We start from the raw sequence: 20051 nt of genomic DNA, 5'->3' as shown, positions 1-20051 counted from the left end.
AAAAAAAAAAGATGTCCCTCATCATTATGGTAAACAGAGATAAGTAGAAATTACATTTCTTATGACTTCAATGTTTCTTAATGATACAGGGATAAAGCAACTTTAAAAAAAGAACAAGCAGTTAAAAAACAAACTCTCCCACAAAGCCAGCACATTACGTAGGATCAAAACCCCTTGCCATTGTCCTTGGCGTCTCATCAGCTCTCATTGTTCGCCATGATCAGAGAGTCCATTTTTATCCCATGCTTTTTCAGTCACAGTCCAGCTGGCCTTGGTGAGCTCCCAATACATCAGCTCCGCTGTCTCAGTGGGTGGGTGCACCCCTCGTGGTCCCGACTTCTTTGCTCTTGTTCTCCCTCCTTCTGCTCCTCATTGGGACCTTGGGAGCTCAGTCCAGTGCTCCAGTGTGGGTCTCTGTCTCTATCTCCATCCATCACCAGATGAAGGTTCTAAGGGGGGAGGACCTAGGACTTACCACAGGGCAGGGAACCCTGACAGCTCTTTGGACTGGAAAGGGAGGGGGAAAGGAGTGGGGGGAGGGGGAGAAGGGTGGGAGGAGGGGGAGAAGTGTGGGAGGAGGGGGAGGGAAATGGGAGGCTGGGAGGAGGTGGAAACTTGTTTTTTTTCTCATTTTCTCAATAAAGAAAAAGATTAAAATAAAAAAAAACTCTCAGGAGAGACTCTGAGCTTGTGCATCAGTTTCAAAGTATACTGCACCCCTCTCCTCCTAGCCCCAACTTTCCTTTACTTCGCCCTCTTATTTTGGCTTAGGCTAGGTTAGTAGAAGGATTCCCGGATTATTTGAGAAAAGGCAAACTGTTTGTAAAGTGTCCTTCTATCAAGCTGTGTCAGTGCCAAGAAGGTCACCGCTGCCGTTTCTGAGAAACAACATCTCGTTTTGTTTACTTGCCTAAATGTCTTCGTCATCAGGTCTGCTTCCAACTCCGTTACTCTGTGCGTCTGTGTCGTTTGTGTGTCTTTGGATATCCCATAAACAAACACTCTTGGCTTCAGATATTTGTGAAAATACAATTTGTCTGATAATATGATTCTACCATGAGCTGGTAAGAGTTCCCCACTGTGAATCGGAACTCTCAAGCCAATGGCAGATGTAAGTTACTGCATGTGTGTTGGAAGGCCCAGATGAGTTAGGAGGGATCATTCTTGTCCCTTAGGCTACCCTTAGGTCACTACTACCAGGAAAAGAATACATGAGCAACTAAACTTCTTTACTGAGAAGGTTAAATAAGGAAGGCACACTTGACTGGAAAACCAGAAATTCTCGATTGGAAAGTAATTAGCAAATCTTCCTGCTTGCTCAACACAGAATGTTTTCATCTCACAAGTGCATGAGGGAATGCTTCATTCAAAGAGATGACGTGAGGTCTGTCTGTTCTCTGAGACTGTGTTAGTTCCGTGTTGTGATAGAATCGGAACTACAGCCTAAAGCCAGCACAGTTTGTATAGTTTATCAGGTACATAGGGGCGATGCCAGAGCTGGGCAGAGTCAGTTCAATGATTGCATGCAAAATCAGTTGATGGGATGGGAGCATTTTTAAAATTGCTCTTACCTTCATAATTTGTTCCATTTTATAAGAAATCTCCACCAGTACCATCCCAGATACTTGCTCCAGAGTTGGCAGTGCTTGTGAAGTATTTATGTACAGTTGAGCAGTTGGTCCTCAGAACTAGGAGGTGGTCTATTAACTATCCAGGAAGTGTGCCCATGTGGGGTGCTGTGAGGCAGCATTTCAGCTCACTAGATAATAGTGGAGGGTGTAGGTAAAACTCATCTCTTGGCCTGGTAAGCCCACTCCTTGCCGTAAGTGGTTCCAGCCTGGCTCTTGTGCACACATGGTGTCTTTGGTAGGCGAGATTCAGAACTGTAGACAGTATCAGACAACAGTAGTACCCTGTGTGAGGCTGCTGGTCAGACTGGCAGCTATCTCTGACCTTAGCCTTGAGGACAGTGCTCGGCAGGTGCCTAAATCATTTGGGATAGAGTCTTTGTATCAGCAAAGAATTTGAGTCTGGTTAAGTCTTGGGCCCATGAAGCCATTTACACAGCTGAGCTTCCTTTGTTGTTTCTGAGTCAGTTTGGCCTTCCTGTCCTCTGGTTTGCACGTAGCAGGTTCATGGTTGGCTGTCATTCCACATCTAGGCTACTTTAGAACTAGCAGTCTGTCCGGCTGAGAGAAGTCTCTCATTGATGAAGAATCAAAAATATAATACAGCAAATACTTATGTGGTTCACTGGGAAGTTTTCACCCAAATCTAAATAAGTCATCATAGTCATAGAACATCTTTCTTTTTATGTTGGAGAAAATAGACATTGGCATGTAGAAGAATAAAACTAGATTCCCCTCTTTCATACTGTGTAGAAGTCAGTTAAAATTGGATCATAAGTCTTCATGAAAGTTCGAAAGCATTGGAGGAAAACCTTTCAAGATGAAGGGGTAGGCCCTGACCCTGAATAGGACTTCAGTTGTTCAAGTTATGACAGCAACAGTTGACCAATTGGATTTCATCTGATTAAAGGGTTCTTCATAGCCAAGGAAGGACAGAAAGCATTTGCCAATATCAGCCCACAAAGGTTAATAGCCAGAATTCAGAAAGAACTCAACAACAGAAAAACTAGAAGAGTAAGAAGTTCTGTGAATAAATAGATAAATGAATGGAGGAGGCCGTTCTCAGGAAAAATACAAATGTCTAATCAATAGCTGGGAAAAAGTTTATTGTTCTTAGCCATCAGGGGATTTTAAAATAAAACCGTCAATGTCAGGAGTGGCTATCATTAAGAAAACAGAAAAGTGTGAGGTGGTGGTGGCGCATGCCTTTAATCCCTATACTGGGGAAGCAGAGGCAGGCGAATCTGAGTTTGAAGTCAGCCTGGCCTACAGAGCAAGAAACACAGAGAAACCCTGACTCAAAGGAAAAGAAAAAAGGCAAGAAACCAAATGAACAGAAAAGCTAGCGAGGGTGCCTGTCCTCACGGATGGAAATGTTAGTTACATCAGGGACTGTGGAGGTCGAGATTGCATTTCCTCAGAAACCTGAAGAGCTTCCATGTGACCCAGCTCTACTTTTCCTGGGTACACACTTAAAGGAATCCAGGCCAGCATCCCAGGGAGATACGTACACACCCTTAGAAGCACTGTTTCCGGTCGACAGGCTTGGAATCAGCCTCGCTAGCCATCACCAGATGAGTGGACAAGGAAACAGTGAACCATCTGCACCGTGCAGTTTTCCTCCCGCAATAGAGTAAAAGAATATTATTGTGCAGGAAAACGGATGGAACTGGAAACCATCATTTTGATCAATAAGCCACTTCAGAATGACAGACACTGCATATATTTCCTATATGCAAAGCCTGGGCATAAATAGTAGTAATAAAAATGTAAAAGTGGAGGGGTGGGCACTTTGGGTGGAAGATAAGTAATTTGGGCAGAGGCAGGCAGATCCCGGAGTTCAAGGCCTGTTGTATACATCGTTATAGCGAAAGCTACAACGAGACTGCCTCAGAATTTTTATTTGTTTGTTTGTTTGTTTATTATTTTGTAGACAGGCAGACATCCAAATTTGTCTCTGTTTCCTGTTAGTAAGCACTTGGTGTTTGGAGCGTCTAAGTCAATCTTCATTTTCAATTTCAGTCACGTTCTTGAGTTTAATCTTAGCTGATTTCTTAGGCTCTGCTGGCTGTGATTTTTTTTTTCTCCGTGTAATGGGAAATTAAATCAACATTTGCCTCAGAAGGGTTCTGAGTGGATTAACTGTTTTGCAAATGTTTTCACTCATTACAAGTAATCTGTGAAAAATGAGGGCGTTTAGTCTCTGCAAATGTAGTGTTTTCTCATTTAATTCTCAGGGATCCGAGAGTACCGTAACCTCAGAATTCCTCTCCACAGGCCAATTTGGGGAAAGCACAGAGGGTCAGGAAATCCCAGTTTCTCTCAGGAATTTCCTTCGTGGTTAGCCTCGCCAAGGCTGCAGCTGGGTTTTGGCTGTTGGCGTTGTCATGTGGGACCGAGTCAGCACCCAGTTCTATGGTGGTTGCAGCAGCCCACCACGTGACACACAGCGGTTGCCATGGCTTCACAACCGGGCTTAGTTAGTCCTGACCGTTTTTCTTAAAGGTCATCTTGTAATTTAAATGATCATAGTCTGAGCCATTAGGCCTCAGCTGCTTTAATTAAATCTAGCTTCCAGGACCTGGTGAGATGGCCTTTATGTCCCCAAAAGCGCACTCACAAGCATGTCCGCCGCCTCACTGACGTAACTGTCTGACCCTCTGCCACTGCTGCTCGGGAGCTGACCAGTGGTGCTCCTCGGTGTTCCTGCTTGCTTTTTTTTCTTTCTTTTTCTTTTTTGACAGAGTCCTGTTAAGTATCCCAGGCTGACCCCAAACTCTCGGGCTCTTAGGGGCTGGGATTATAAGTGTGTGTTACCACCCCTGTCAGAGTGGGTGGCTTCTACCACGGAAATACCCTGAGAAAGTCACATGGGCGCTGTGTTTAAGCCTCCGTCTCATGTCTGCTTTTCTCAGGCTTCCCTGGTCCCTGGGAAACTCATGTTTCAATTTGTGTTGAAGCCTCTGTTTTATGTTGACTTTTCTCATACTTTCCCGGTCAGATATAGCACTGCCCCAGAATGTTCTCAATGCAGTGGAAACCTCCGCTATGGGAAAGAGATAGTTCCCATCTCTTAGTTCATGGCCAACATCTGCCCCCAGTAAGATCCAGTTTCCATGTGGCTGCTTTGATTCTTGGGCGGACTCTTCATGTTATCTTGGTTCTTTGAGATCCACTGGGAATGCATGTGAGATTGGGTGGATTTGACATGATTTGTTAATTTTAAAATATCTTTTGTTGGGCCTGGAGAGATAGATGGCTTATTGGTTAAAAGCACTTGCTGCTCTTCAGGAGAACCTGAGTTCTGCTCCCAGCACCCACGCAGAACAGCTTAGAGCAGCCTGTAAGTTCCACTCCAGGGCATTTAGCGCCTCTTCTGGCCTCTGTGGGTACTGCGTGTGCGCACACACACATGCTGACGCACAAACACAGTACATACGTGCACACGTAACATCCGAGTAAATCTTTAAAAGCGTTGATTCTTTTTTTGTTAAGAGCATTGATGTGGGACGTTCTGTATATGTGCTGCTTTATTCACCAACCAATAAAAGCAACACACGTACAGAAGAACTTCCCACACCTGAGCATGTTTGCCATCATGAAGGATTTCCATCCTCATCAGCCCATCTGGGAACTTACCTGAGGTATCGGCTGAACTCTGAGGATGTAGGCAAAATGAGTCTTTTTAACTGGGATTGGTGTGCTTATCCAGGAAGCTACAGTACAAGACTAACCCTCCAGCAAGGTATATACAAACATACATGTAATAGGTATTTCAGATGCTTTGCTCACTTGGAAATTGTATCTGTGAAAAGTCACAAATATCGTCAATCTTTGTTAAAGTTGAAAGCAAAACATTTTTTTTTCTTACTGGTCAACAAGTTATAATTATTGTTAATATTGAGCTGCATGGATGGCTTAAAATCATGTTTCAGGACTGCTGTGGTGACACATACCTTTAATCCTAGCCCCCAAGGCAGAGGCAGGTGTATCTCTTATGAGTTCAAGACCAGTGTGGTCTATACAACAAGTTCTAGGCCAACCAAAATTACACAGTGGGACCCTAGCAACAGAAAAACCAAAACTCTCCTGGTTCAGAAATTCATTGTGTAAGAATATTTCGTGCTGACAGTGGTGGGCCAGGAGAGCTGTTCAGAAGTCTGAACACCGAATTATTACACACAGGCTGCATGACTATAAAACACAGAGACTGAGGCATTTTGCCATACTTGCGTAACAGTAAAAGGATTTAGATAATAACCTGTCATGCGCTAGCAGCTGTCCTACTGTGTATCTCAGAGGTCCTCTTTAGCCGATTCTGTTATGTCACCCCCATGCCTGGGAGGCCAAGTCTGGGGCTCTTGGGTTTGAGGCTGCCCTGAGTTATATTATGAGACCCTGACTCCACCCTCCCCCCTGAAAAAAAAAGATTGAAGATTCAGTTTTAAGATTTGTATTTTTCTTTAATAAAGTTTAAGCCCTCGATGTCCCTAATAGGAAGCTCATGCTCTCGTGCCACTGATGAGCACAGAACCATTTCACTGGTCCCAGGATTTAGTGTACATCACACAGCGTGCAGTGGTGTGACTGGGGCTAGGGGTTCTTGTCCAGTTTACGTAGGCGACCCTGGGAGGTTCTACTTTTGTCATGGATCGTCACACCTGAAATACGGTTTGACTCCTGCTATTTGCTAGTAAGCATAAATGTGTGCTTCTTTCCGGTTGTTCTTCTGTGTGTTGTTAATCGTATGCACTGTCTCTTTCTGTTCTAATGGCTGCCCTTGGATTAGGCCGACCTCTGCTCTCCGTATGACATCCTGCAGTTGGATTTTCGTCACATTCGAAAGACTGTTGACGCTCTGCTGGCACTCGGGGAGAAACCCCCACAACCAACTTCTACCCTCCGCGCCAGGGACCTTATAGGCTTCTGTCTTGTCCCTGTTCTCTTTATAGTACTGGTCTATATCACTTACCGCTGGAACGCTCTGTCCGCGTAACCCCTGCACGCGCATCCAAATGCTCGGCTCTGGCACCCTGGTCCATCCCAGCTCCTTCCTCCATTGGAGCCTTTGCCTTGCAAACTCCCATCCCTCTCAGCTCTTCAGTAAGCTATTGAGTTTTGAAGTTTATGAACATTTATGAACCAGATTTTTTCCAGAAGCACAAACTTTATAGAATGCAGTTCCCCTTGGGTAGTTTCTTTCCCTTAACAGTGACAGCAAAGCCTGTCAATCCATACCTCATGTTTCTTCATGCACACAGTAAGGGCGCCAATGCTGCTGCTGCGGGCCCTGCTCTCTCCCATGAGCCTTTGCTGCTCTGGGTAGTGGATAAGGGGAGCCAAGACAGAACAGGCTGGATTTAGCTTATGGGAATCTGGAGACTTGATGCTAGTTCGAAGTCAGGACTGGGAATTGAGTTGTAGAGGGGTTGCCTTGCAGAGACAAGAAGTCAGCATTTTGGCCCTGTATGATTCATAAAAGTCTCTAACGATGCCATTGCTGACCAAGTTGAGAAGTCTTATCTGGAGAATGGCTGCTATGCCGGCTGGTTAGTTGGAGTCCTTTCTGTTTGCTGCAAGAGAATTGTGAAGGGCACCCAGAAGGGTTGCCGCCCACGTCCACCACAGCATGCCTTCTCTGCCCTATGCAGGCATGTTCTGGGGAAGTGCCTTCCTGGTAGAGCGCCACCTGGTGGATCTGCTTACACTGCTTTTCCTTTTCGTTAGGGTTGTTCCGAGAGTCTGAGAAAAGTGTTTTCTAGAAGGGATTTCTATTTTTGCATAATGTATTAGGTCATTTTACTTTCATGATATGTCACATGACTGCAGATCCAGAATGTGATGGATTTGACTATTCAGTCTCTAATAAATCTATGGGTCTTGGAACATTCTTGGTACCGGGGCCTCGAGTTACTATAGCAGCAGCTACTGATAAGATTGCTCTTATTTTAGATGAACCTTGTTTTCTACATTTACTTTGTCCACTTGTCTTTTGATTTCCAGACCTGTTAACGTGTTTAGTTTTTAAGTCAGTTTTTAAAGGCTTGCTTATCAACACTCACTTTTGGAGCAAAACAATGAGCTTTTCATTAAAGGGGAAAAAATGTTAGACTCTAATGTAGACCCAGATTTTGCTGAGTTCTGGGATGCCTCTTTACAATATGAGAAGTCCTGCTGCAAGCTCCAGCCACTATCACCTGCTTTGTTTTATACCTTCTTGCCAAATGCTGCTTCTTGGGTGGGGAAGATGGTAGAGTTATTGTCCTCAAGGTAAATTTCAAGTTTGCTGGATGCAGACATTCCTCAGATACAGCTGCTAAGGATAGTATCTTATTTTTCTGAGCCAATTCATGAGTCCAGGGAAGAGGAGATTCTGAAAAAAAACCTCCATACTTGAAAGGATATATTTATAATGGTTCCTTGCTGCTAAATCAGATCAGAATTATTTTTAAACAGGAAGCATTCTTTACATGGTATGATGTTAGACTGTCCGAGCCTTTTCCTCCCTTCTTTGTGTTGACTGGGGAATACAGGGTACTTGGAAGCTGTTGGACATTGAGTTGTGTCTAAATAACCACAGATGTACTGAATTGCCTTTGGTGCTATCTTGTACTTTCAATCTGTAACAATAAAATCCCTTTGTACAGTGTCTGGTGAGCACCCTGAGCCATAAGTTGCTTAATAAACACAATTTGGGTGATTAATCCAAGTTTCTCTTGGCCCGTTGATGCATTTGTTCCTAGGTCCCCAGAGTGTCTCTTGGCATTCCCACGCAGCTCTGCCATGCATGGGGGCTGACTTTCAGTGACCACCACCGTTTGTTTGGATTTCTTTCTCCTCGCTTTCTTTATGGTGGGTGGAAGGGGAAAAGAGAAAACATACTGGGTTGCTGTCAATAAAAATTGAGTGAGTAGCGCAATTTCATGAACTGAGATTTGAACTTCAGCATTAACTGTCTGTGTATCTCTCCCCGGGCACCCCGAGGATCCTTTGGCCACACTTCATTTTTCATGTCATTAATTTGCACCCTAATGTGTCACTCCCTTTGACACTGGCTGTGTGATATTTCTTCATTATAAAGTATGGTCACTCAACAGACCGTAATTAGTTCAGCCCTTCAGGCAAAACTGGGAGCGAGTCATTTTGTTTATTATGAGCCCAGGCATTAATTTCTGCTTGGAACGCGAAGCCTCTCTGTGACACTTCTCCAAGGTCCCAGACACCAGCTCATGTGCTTAAGTGACACCTGCCTTTGCATCTCATCTGGGGACCCCTGACTGATCTGCCTTGAGCCTGAGAGGTGGGCGCTGATCCAGCAGTGTGATCTGTGAGGCACACCAAATCCCCGTCTTCTCATAAGAAAGGATGTTTTAAATATCCCCTCCTGTAAAGATAATATAAATGATAAAGAGAAACAACTCTTCCCATTTTCATTTTGCAGTAGCCCTTCATGACATCTATTTTTCTTTCCTCACTGCTATTGGTTGAAAATGTTCCCCTTCGTGTGAGGATTTCCAAACTTAGTGACAGCCCATTTCTAATGACTCCTTCTGGACTTCAGGGCCAGGTTACTTCACTGTCCTTAACACTACAGAAAAGGGGCCTTGTTAAATCCCAAAGCAGGGCGGCTCAGCTGGGCTTTACCGGTGAGAGTGGTTAAATAAATCACTTGATATCACAATGCATTCGTTTGTAATAATAATAATAATATTTAGTGCATGCATTGTCTCCAAAATTCACACAAGTCCCAGTCTGAGTTAAAATTTCAGGAGCCTGAGTATGACAGAGTGGTTACAGGTTAGCTAAAATGTCCAGGTGCTGAGAAGCGCACCTAGGGTCTTGCGTATGCTGAGTGCATTTTCTTTGTCCAAACTGTGTCCCATCTCCTGAAAAATACTTTAATCTAATGTTCTTTCAGAGTATTTAAAGGCGAGGTTTGAGACTTCAGAATTCCCTTTCAACAAACAGCCCTTTAGGTTGGTGGACCGCGTGTGTTTTACTTGACTTTCCCTGCAGTGGTGTTCATTCGTGGTTCATTCGATTACTCCTTGTGTATTGAGTGTGCATTGTGCATTGGCCCCTCTGGGAAACTCTGCAGGTAGAATAGTGACCAAGATCTATGTCCCTGTCTTCAGAAAGTCTGTAGTCCATGCCAGGTTCCAGCATTTGGGGGGCAGGACAGAAATTTTATGGTTTTTTTTTTTTTTTTTAGACTGATGGTCTCTGTTGCAACTGCCCAGCTTGTCATTGAAGCATCAATACTGGCACATGAGCTGATGCGCAGTTCTGTGTGCCAATAAAACTTTATTCACAAAAATAGATCAGGAATTGGATTAACTTGCAGGCCCTGATTTGTGGACCCCCTGATCAAATGGCTTCTTAGAAAACAAAGAGAGATTCAGTGAGAAGGACCTGGGGGGGGGGGCAATGACAGGATCTGTGAAACATATCGAAAGATGGCCTGACACTCAAGAAGGGGCGCCATGCAGATCCCTTGAAACAGCAAATATCCACTAAAGATTAGAAAGGTGTGTAAGCTGGGTCTGAGAGGGAAGGCTGTGGAAGGATGGATGTTTGTGGATAACATGGGGTGAGAAGGACCAGAGAATAGCCCGGCTACACCACACCACGAGGAATAAAGGGAGAGAAGTAGGGAGGGATTGACCCTGGGGGCAGAACTTGACCTTTGCACTCTTGTGCATTAAAATAACACACACTTTAAGCTTCACACAATTCAGTCTTAGAATGTTTCCTTTAAAGAAACAGGTGGAACCAGGGGAAGTAAGCTGGTGTGGAGGGCTTCATTTTAGACCAGTGGCTGGCCTCGGGGTAGGCTTGGCTGTCTGCAGTCATCGTAAGAACATGGCAGGGAGAGGAGAGCCAGCACTGGCAGCCATCTAGCCTTACTCCCAAGTTAGCATTGTTTCTCAGTGGCTCGCCTGCCTTTTCTGATCCTATTTGCTGTGGCTCAGGAAAGTGTGAACGAGAGAGCCTAATCCAGTGGTTCTCAACCTGTGGGTCAGGACCCCCTCGGCAAACTTGTATCTCTAAAATAATTTACATTACAATTTACAACCATGACACAATTAGTTACAAAGTAGCAACAAAAATAATTGTATGGATGGGAGGTCATTACAACATAAGGGACTGTATTAAAGGATCGTAGTGTTAGGAAGGTTGAGGCCCAGTGGCCTAATCATTTCCACCACGGGGGCAGTAACGCGAAGCACCTGCTCCAAAAAGCAGCCGAGTGTTTTAGGGTTAAGCTGGGTCATATTTGTGATTTCACCCCGCTTAAAAAAATAACAGCACAGGCTGCCCACGGATAGACTAGGCATCCTCCGTCACATTTTCAACAAGTCCTCGGACATCCTGCAGCAGGGCGGTTTTAGTTCGTGTACAGTCAGTTACCACGCACAGTGCTTTCTGCTGTAAGTCCTTTCCTGCTGTGGGCTGCGGAGGTGGCGCCTGACCTGCCTGACCTGCCTGGCTCTTAGAAGCCCTCGATCTTCCGCGTCGTCCCCGGTCCCAGTGTAAATCCACAGGAGCTCCAGTTCCGTTCCATCCTCTGAGCCCGCTTTGGGGAGAAGCAGGGACACAACTGCTGTGATAGAAAATGACCTTTCTCCACAATGGGTGACCCTGCTCCCCATTTCTGAGGAATCTCTGTGTTCATCTTTCCAGACAGCCCCTAGAGTTAAATCCCGTGTTCACTCCAGTCTTGTGGTGGAGTACCCAGGGCTGCTTCTAGCCTTCTAGCCTAGTTTTCTTAGATGACTCCAAGCTATCCACTTGATCTGAGGCTACCTCTGGCTGGGCCTGAATGAGAGGAGGAAGGAAGGGTACGAGGGTCATGCTTTTGTTTGTGTTCATAGGCGGTCCCTGACTTGATGATACTCAGTTAGGATTTTCTACACCTAAGATGGTGCCATTCTGAAAAAATGATATCATTTTCGCTTTCAGTGTAGGACTCAAACTGCATGAGCTATTCACTATATAGAATACATATTCTATATAGGTATAGAATAACTCTCCCCCCACCGACTGGACCACTTTATCCTTCTTTTGCTAGCTTTGGCTTTCTTTCTCTTTTTCCCTCCCTCCCTTTCTCCCTTTCTCCCTTTCTCCCTTCCTCCCTTCCTCCCTTCCTCCCTTCCTCCCTCCCTCCCTCCCTCCCTCCCTCCCTTCCAAAATAATGCCTGACACCAGAAGCTTAACTTTATTAAGTGTATAGTTTCCTAGTGGGTTAGAGGTGAGCTTGGGTGCTGGGGAAGTTAAGAAGAATGAGGAGGACATACCCTGACCCTTTAACCAGCTGCAGCAGAGGAACAACAGAGCCTACAGATTTCCTGGCCTGTACAGAGAGTGTCAGAAAAGGATGGGTACTGTCATCTAGGTATAGATGCCCCCTGAGTCACCATTCCTCCTAACCGGGGTCATGACTCCCTCTGAGTGTCAGTCACACATGGCGTCCATCCTTTCTGACCCTGACATTTGGCCGTGAGATTGACTAGCAGAGTAAACTCACCTGCTTGCCTAACAGAGGTCATCCATGAAGGCAATGGTAAAATTGTTCTTACGTTGCCATATGTGGTCATTTTCTAAGGTCCGGAGTCCAAGCCTCTCTTACTTAGGTAATGGAACAGGGCCACGTGACAAAGGTGCAAATGTCTTTTCATGGTAGTTTGTATACTGCCTTGTAGCGTGTGAAAGGTGGTACACCAGGCGGGGCTCCAGGTCGCTCTCCTTGAGGACTGTGCCTCAGACATCTCCCACAAGCGAAGGCAGAACATGAGGAAGTCGTATGCTCTGTGTGTCTTTGCCAGTTTAAAGAAAAGACCTTTGAAGGAAAGGTCATTGGGAGCTGTGTTCCCTGCCGTCTGTAGAGGCTGGAGAGATGGCTCGGTAGTTAGAGCACGCTGCGCTCTAGCAGAGGACCCAAGTCTGTTCCCGTCACCGCATCAGGGCTGTCACTCCAGCTCCCTTCCCGCCTCTGTGGACAGCTGCATTCAGAGGCTCACATGCTGACACATAGGCATGCACAAGATTGGAAATTAAAAAGCAAAACATTGGGGGAGCTAGAGCAATGGCTCGGTGGTTAAGAACACTTCCTGCTGTTGTAGAGGACTTGGATTTGGGTCCCAGCCTCCACATAGCAGGTCACAACTATCTGTATCTTCGGTTCTGGGGAATCCACTGCCTCTTCTGACTTGCAGGCACCAGGCATGCATGTGATGCACATACATACTTGCAACCAAAACACTCATGCACAGAGAATAGAAATTGCCATTCAAAAAAAGACCTTACAAAAGATTTCGTATATACAAACTGTGCCTAAACCACAGAAGGGTCACCTAGCATGTACACACTCTAGAAATGACAAAAAATAAAGTGAATTAGATCAAGGTTGGTGGTCGTTATAACCCTCTGTAGTCTGTGTAAATGAGTAAGAGATTTCCTTTAAACATGCGTTATTTGCGCTATTTCTTGCCCAGGCTAAAAGCTCTGATATTCTCGGTGTATGGGTTTTTTGTTTGTTTGTTTTAACTCCGTATCACTCAGTTATATAGTGAAAAGTTTCCTACTTGTTTAGATCTAGTTCAGAGTTGGGTGTGATTAAGAACCTTTCTGAAACAACCTTCACATATGAGAACTCATTTTCCCTGCAAGCCCAGAAAAGGAATCGACAATGGCTTGGCCCCCAGGGGAGGGAGCACGGACTGAGAGAAGCAAGCGGCATAGCCATTGGGTGACCCAACTCCCCTACTGTAGCAATAGTTCTCCGTCCTTGGCCCGTCATCTGAACTCTGGTGTTTTGTTCTTCCTTTCAGGAAAAGCTCTGTCTGCCTCATCACATCCTTGAAGAGAAAGGTCTGGTCAAAGTGGGCATGACTGTTCAAGCGCTGTTGGACGTCACTGTCACAAAAACTCTGTTCACATGAGGCCCAGCCCCCTCTGCTGGGTGGGCTCAGACTCTACCCAGAGCAGGGACCCCAGGCTCTGCCCCTGGCACCTGTACTGCTCCCCCACTCGCCACCTGCCAGTTCCCTGACCAGCTACGTTGACAAGACTTCAGCCGAAGGGAGGATTCGGGTCCTCTTAGAGTTGGTCTCCAGGGTTCAGGTTGGACAGGTGTTGTCTGACAGCCAGTGAGGGAGCTGGCAGAGATCGGAGTAGCACACCATTGCCTTTTCAACCCCCTCCATCCCTTCCACACTTACCAGCCGCCATTACCAAACGCCAAGCACAAACCGTTTCACAGTGAGTCGTGTCTGTTGTAGCAAAACCAAACTCCTTGCAGAATCAGTGGTGGGGGGCAGGGAAGGGGATGCAACCAGGTTCTTTTGCCACCAAATTTCTTCAAGATGTTTCTTGAGACCATTGCCTTTTTTGAGAAACTATTTTCAACACACAAAATATTTATATAAATATTATTTATTAGTGAGTCGTTATTCATCCTTTGGATGCAAATTGTAAATTAGGAGACTATTTTATTACTGCTTTTTTGTGGTTAAACAATTTATTTTAATATTATAAATACTGAGTTATTTCCGAGCCTCTTTGGCACATAGGAGTTCCAGGTCTCAGTGTTCCTATTTCCTGGTGTATATGATTCAGAAAAGGGAAATTAAGTAAGAAACACGTGCTTCTGTGACAGAGAGCTGTATTCTGGGGAGGTGACACACACCTTTTGATTTGTGGAACATCAATCTTATTTATATTTCTGCATTCCATCCAGTTTCCTACATTCCAGCAGCCCTCTTGGCCCCTCTTAGAGTGAACTGACTGAAATCGCCAGCGCACCCCAGAGTAATTTGTAAATAGCTATGTGGAAAAAAAAAAGACATATTAAACTTGAAGATGAAATGTGAACAGGTTATTTTTTGATTCATGTTTCTTTTGCTATGCGCAAAACATTCACATTTTAACACAGAGAAGTGGGACGTGTCCAGCCTATGTATCATTTTGCACTGTATTTTGGGTAATTGAGTAGCATCTAGCACCAAAGGTAGACGTTGAGGAAATGGATGAGGAACTGGAGATGATGGAAGGTCTAACTATAGGGTCTTAAGAGTTGGAGTCAGGAAACCAGCACTTCTTACAACTGCCGCATTCAAAAAGCGTGAGCTCCCAAAATGTCGACCGGCTCATTTTTATTGTAATGGAGCTGGTGCTTTTTAAAGAGACCAGACGTGGAAGCTTCGCGGTGTCTGGTAGGAAACTTGGGAAGTGAGGTGGGTCGTGGCGCCTCTCGTAGGCAGCTACATGCACAGCCATGCAGTGTGGGTAAAGGGCAAGTAGGCAGAGTGTATGAGCAGCCAGTGGGGAGCAAAGACAAGCATATTAGGACTAGAGAGGAGCCAGCCGAGGAGAGGAGCCCAACCCATCCTGCGGGTGCGAGAGCTTCCTTGAAGGCTTCGTAGGACTATACCGGGCAGTCACACCCATGCACACTCACGCTGTAGGTACGGATGGATACCCTAGCCATTCATCTGTCCAAAGCCTGCGAATGCTGACTGCACTTTCACCTCTGTACAAAGCCATTAGCCACAGTAGCTATGGGGGGTGACTGTCACGGTAGGTACAAAAAGACTTCAGTAGGAAGGAGTGTGTTCAACAGAGACAGACCCTCCACCAGGACATGGTTGGTGAGGTTTCTGAACACGGGGTTCCGACCGGCAGCTAGGAAATTACTTCCTATCAAATGTACTGTGCACTTTAACATAACTCTATTTTAATACTTTACTGCACAAATACCTGTTTTGTCAGATGGCGTAGCAATGTAAAGATGAGAGGGTTTTTAACAGTGTGTTCGACCGGAGCAGCATTCAGAGCTTAGCTACACAAGGATTTGGAATGTTGCGTCTTCGTGGCTTTGCAGCAGGGGGTCCTGAAATATATTTTTACATGTATCTTTGATGACATGAAGCTCAATAACCATGACTTTTGGATATTTTTTTAATTAAAATATTTCTTTTGATATTAATTTCCACTATTTTCTTGGAATTGGCTGTATCATACAAATGGCTTCAAATATTTTGTAAAAATGTTTTTTTTTAATGCAGTTCTTGTATGGATAAGATGTCTTCAAGATCCTTGTACACTGTTTATATGTGCAATGAAACGTGCGTGGCTGGCTGACAGAATGATAAGTGGACAGAATGTATATAGTGCAAACCTTTTTATTATTTAACAGCCATTAAAATGTTGAACTTGTACCAACCACCTTTGGGTTGACTTAGTCTGATGCTAATGTTGACTACACACACACATACGCACACAAACATAGGGTACCATTGCTCAAATAGATCATAGCAATCATATATTGTGAATATACATGAATCTAACTATATATATATAATTTCTCTTGTAACTTCTATTTTAATAGTTAGAATCTTACTAAATTGATGTGTAATTTAAATTTATTATAAATATGAAAAAATAAGGTTCAGTACTGTCTGTAGTTCTAGAAGGTCTTTGAACAGCTGCTAGGTTGAGAATAGATAAAAGGGCACGTGGGGAGAAGAATACATATATACCCTCCCTGCAGGTTAATATGCTTTTCCCCCCAAGCTAAAATTTACTTGTTATACAAAAACTAAAAGCAAACTTATTATGATAAGGCAGGGGGTACAATGAGCGTGAGAGTGGGGCGTCCCTCAGATCAAGACATCTCGAAGATGCCTTAGTTTCTTGACCCGAATTATGAAAATCATTTATTAATTGTCGATCTCAGTGTCTGTGCTGCTGGTGTTAGTGGAACCCAGGCTGCTGCCTCTATTGCCGCGTGCTCTGTTTCCCCACACCTCCGCTGGTTTCTTCTTATCACTGGAGCATGGGCAATACTTCCTCTTCACCCAAAGCCCCAATTCTTCTGATGACTTGGAAGCTAGTCTTTAAAAGGAAAGCTCAAACAATCACAAATACAAAAGCCCTGGCATTTTGCGTTTAGTGAGGTAGTTTTGGTTTGAGAGGTTCTACAGACAACGTAGTCTGTTCCACACGGTATATCCCCAGTAGACCTAAGTATAAGATTGCCTTGAGCAGGAAGCCATCTGCACTCCCTGATGCTAATATCCAGAACAACCTTTGCTAGTTGATATATGTCTAGACTATAGAATCTTGTCCAGGGTCAGGGATGTGGCTTAGTCTTGGTTTTTTTTTTGTTGTTGTTTTGTGAAACCTGAATTTAATTCCTGGAACCTACACATGAGAGAGAACTGATTCCCAAAAGCTGTCTTTTTACTCCCCGTACATGGGCTGTGGCATGTGTGTTCACCCCCAACCACCAAAATAAATAAAAAAAATCCTTCCCACTTTTACAGCTTATTGCATACACACTTCAAGCTATTGTAGGGGCTGGAGGGGCGGCTCAGCAGTCAAGAACCTTGCTCTTGCTGAAGAGGTGGCTTCAGTTCAGTCCCTTCAGCAGCTTCATGGGTGACTCAAAACTCTCCCAGCCCTGGTTCCAGGGGACCCAATGCCCTCTTCTGACCTCCACAGGCCCCAGGAGCCCATGTGGTGTATATACATACATGCAGGCAAGGCATTCATGCACATACATAAAAAATAAACCAAAAATACCTTAGATACATAGTTTGGACATGCTTATTATTCCACTATAAAATTTCACAGGGAAAAAAATTTATCTAAACTCATTTGTGTCTTCAAAACCAGTATGCCACTCAGGGTGTACTCCGCAGCGTGACATGTCACCTCCTCTGAGGGTTTGGAGACACATCATTGAATCAACAGCTGCTGCCGCCTCTGGAGATTTTACCCAGGATAAATGTCCTGTGTCAGGCATCAGGATTTGTGAGTGTATGTCTGGTCTTCATAGATGGAGTACTCAGAATACTCTTAATGGTAAGCTTTCTTGAAGAATAGCATGTGTGGGTAAAGTGGAAGAATTTTGTGTATGTCCTGGTAACTTTTCAAAGTGAACCGTCCCGTTACGCTCCAGTTCCCTCTTTGCTGTGCCTTTCCATTGTCCCAGTTTCTACCATAGATGAATGTGGCCAGGTCTGAAACCTTATGTAAAATAGTCACAAGTTCATATGTAATGTCGCCTCAATACTTTGACTCTTGTGTGTGGCCAAATCTGCTTGTGATGTGTTCGTTTTTATTAGAGTATCTCGTCACATGTTCAATTCTATTCATCCTAGTGCAGATGGACATCCAGCTCATCTCCAGATTTGGGCTTCTGCGATTGGTGCTGCTGCGACCATTTTCATTTGATTGTGTGCTCATATCTTGGAGTGGAATTGTTACATGGGGGCATGGATACTATGTTCAGACTTAGCTGACACCAACCTGCACCCCTCAGCAGTAACAGTGCATGTAACAGTAGCCATGTCAATAAGAGTCTGTTGTCTTCACTACAGTAGCTTTATCAACAAGAGTCTGTTGTCTTCACTACAGCCATTCAGGAGGGTGTGTAGTGGCATTTCATTGTAGTTTGTCCATTTCCTGCTTAATGAAGCACACTTGTGATAGAGCCATTCACATTTTTGGCCCGTTATAATAAACTTGTGTGAGTACGGTACCTTACATAGGCTTTGTCAGACAAGCCTATTGCAAACACCTCCTTTGTGGCTTGCCTTTTTATTTTTGTGGTCTGGAGGTTGACTGTAGGATCTCATGCATGCTGGGTGGCATTTTACCACTAAGCTGCGTCTTCAGCATGTTTTTTTTTTTTTAAATCTTTTTTCTTCTTTTCTTTCTGAGACAGTCTTGCTAAGGTGCTCAAGCACACCTAACTCTCTAGTCAGTGACAGTCTCTCTCCTCAGAGGCTGGTAGCTGCAATGACAAGCCTGCACTTAAGTCTGGCGTCTAGATACTGCATCATCCTTGTCCCTCTGCTTCTCAAATTCGTGGCTTCTTTTTATTATTGTCACATATAGTTGGATATCTGAATATATAAATAGCACCTGCTGAGTTCATATTGTGTTGCTTGCATGAATGACTGCTTGGGGAAGACTTTCTCCCTCTTGCTTGTAGTTCTTCATCTAGAGGTGGGAACCTGTGAGAGTTCTCCCATTTGCTTTGGAATGTCATCTGGCGTCACTGTCCAGGTCTTCTTTAAGCCGACATAACTTGTTGAGGTTTCACAGTTGAAAGCCTCTCTCTTCTAACTAAAAGACACAATCTGTCAGCTGTTGCTTCTTAGAGGAGGTGAGTTTTCATCCAACATAATGCTTTTTAACCTAATTCTGTCGCATGACTTATAGAACATGCTAACTTAGTATTGCAAGATCATTTTTTGTTGCTTACATCAAGCTATTTAGATGTATTCTTTAGAGAATGTGTGTGTGTGTATGTTTGTGTGTATAAGGGTTAGTAGAAATTCCTTTTGCGTTTAGGTATTAGGGTGTGTGTGTTGGGATAGTAGAAATTCCTTTTACATTTAGGTATTAGGCATCAATAAGAAACTGTCCTTGCAGGTTAGGATTACCTTACATAATGTTTGAGTTCAGACGTCCTGACTACCTGTCCATCTATAGGGGCCACTTGGGCTGTAACTGGCGTTTACCTTTGTTGCCAGTGATTGGCAGGACATGTGCAAAGCATAAATGTTAACAATTTCTAGGAGATGGGCGGCACTCCTGAGATCATGCCTGAGGTGGTCTTTGAGTATTTACATGCATGCGCACACACATACATCCATAAACACACAAAATTGAAAAATACACACAAATCCTAAAACTCCTATTAAAAAGGACGTGGGGTAGTATTCATAGCTACAGAATTGAATCTTTCTTAGCCTGTGCTATGGGCAAGTATGTGGGGCATTTTCTTGATGACAACTGATGTGGCTGAGGGCCCAGCCCACGGGGGCAGTCTGGGCAGCTGGTTGGTCCTGGGTACTCTAGGAAAGCTCAGCAAGCCACAGAGAGCAAGTCAGTAGAGAGCATTCTGCTAGTTCCTGCCTCAATTAACTGATGTGGACGTGTCAGATGGCAAACACTTTCTCCTCTTGATGCTGTTGGTCATAGTGCTTGACCCTAACAACAGAGGGAAAACCTTTGTTGACGGTGCTTGACCCTAACAACAGAGGGAAAACTAGGACAGAACCTTTGCGTTAACAGAAAAATCTAAGACTATTAAAGCAGTCAGGCTCCATATCATATTTCAAAAGGCTCTCTATTAAGTTCTTTAGGGAGTGTGTGGGTATTTACAGTGACCAATCACCTTTCTCTGTGAACTCACCAAGTTAAACTTTTCCATGTAACTAGGAGAAAGCGTTTGTTTAGAGTAACATGTCCGCTTACATGACTCTTTTCAGATTGGGTCTTAGTATATAATCTTGAGAGACTCAACAAAGCCCAAACCAGTATTTACCAATGCGTTCAGCTCAGTAGGTAAGAGAACCCTCACTGGACTGGAGCTGAGGAAGTCTGCAGACAGCTATGTGATGATGT

At 44.4% G+C, this 20051-nt stretch overlaps 1 protein-coding gene across 4 annotated transcripts in view; it reads left to right on the top strand.

The window, feature by feature from the left end:
* The window catches only part of Lrch1 (leucine rich repeats and calponin homology domain containing 1), a 184990-nt gene extending 169139 nt beyond the window's left edge, over positions 1-15851 (top strand). For 2 of the 4 annotated variants that reach the window (XM_075948993.1, XM_075948992.1), the window contains one exon: positions 13460-15851. In XM_075948993.1, coding sequence (XP_075805108.1) covers positions 13460-13570 — 111 coding nt within the window. In that variant the 3' untranslated portion in view covers positions 13571-15851. Of the gene's footprint in view, positions 1-6417; positions 6710-13459 lie in introns of those variants that run through there. The other 2 variants (XM_075948996.1, XM_075948995.1) reach the window with 2 other exon arrangements.
* Positions 15852-20051: the final 4200 nt, after the last annotated feature.

This window comes from Microtus pennsylvanicus, chromosome 15, assembly GCF_037038515.1.
Source record: "Microtus pennsylvanicus isolate mMicPen1 chromosome 15, mMicPen1.hap1, whole genome shotgun sequence".
Classification (NCBI taxonomy): domain Eukaryota; kingdom Metazoa; phylum Chordata; class Mammalia; order Rodentia; family Cricetidae; genus Microtus; species Microtus pennsylvanicus.
Note: the sequence above shows the minus strand (reverse complement) of the source record. Positions and strands in the feature narration are given on the sequence as shown.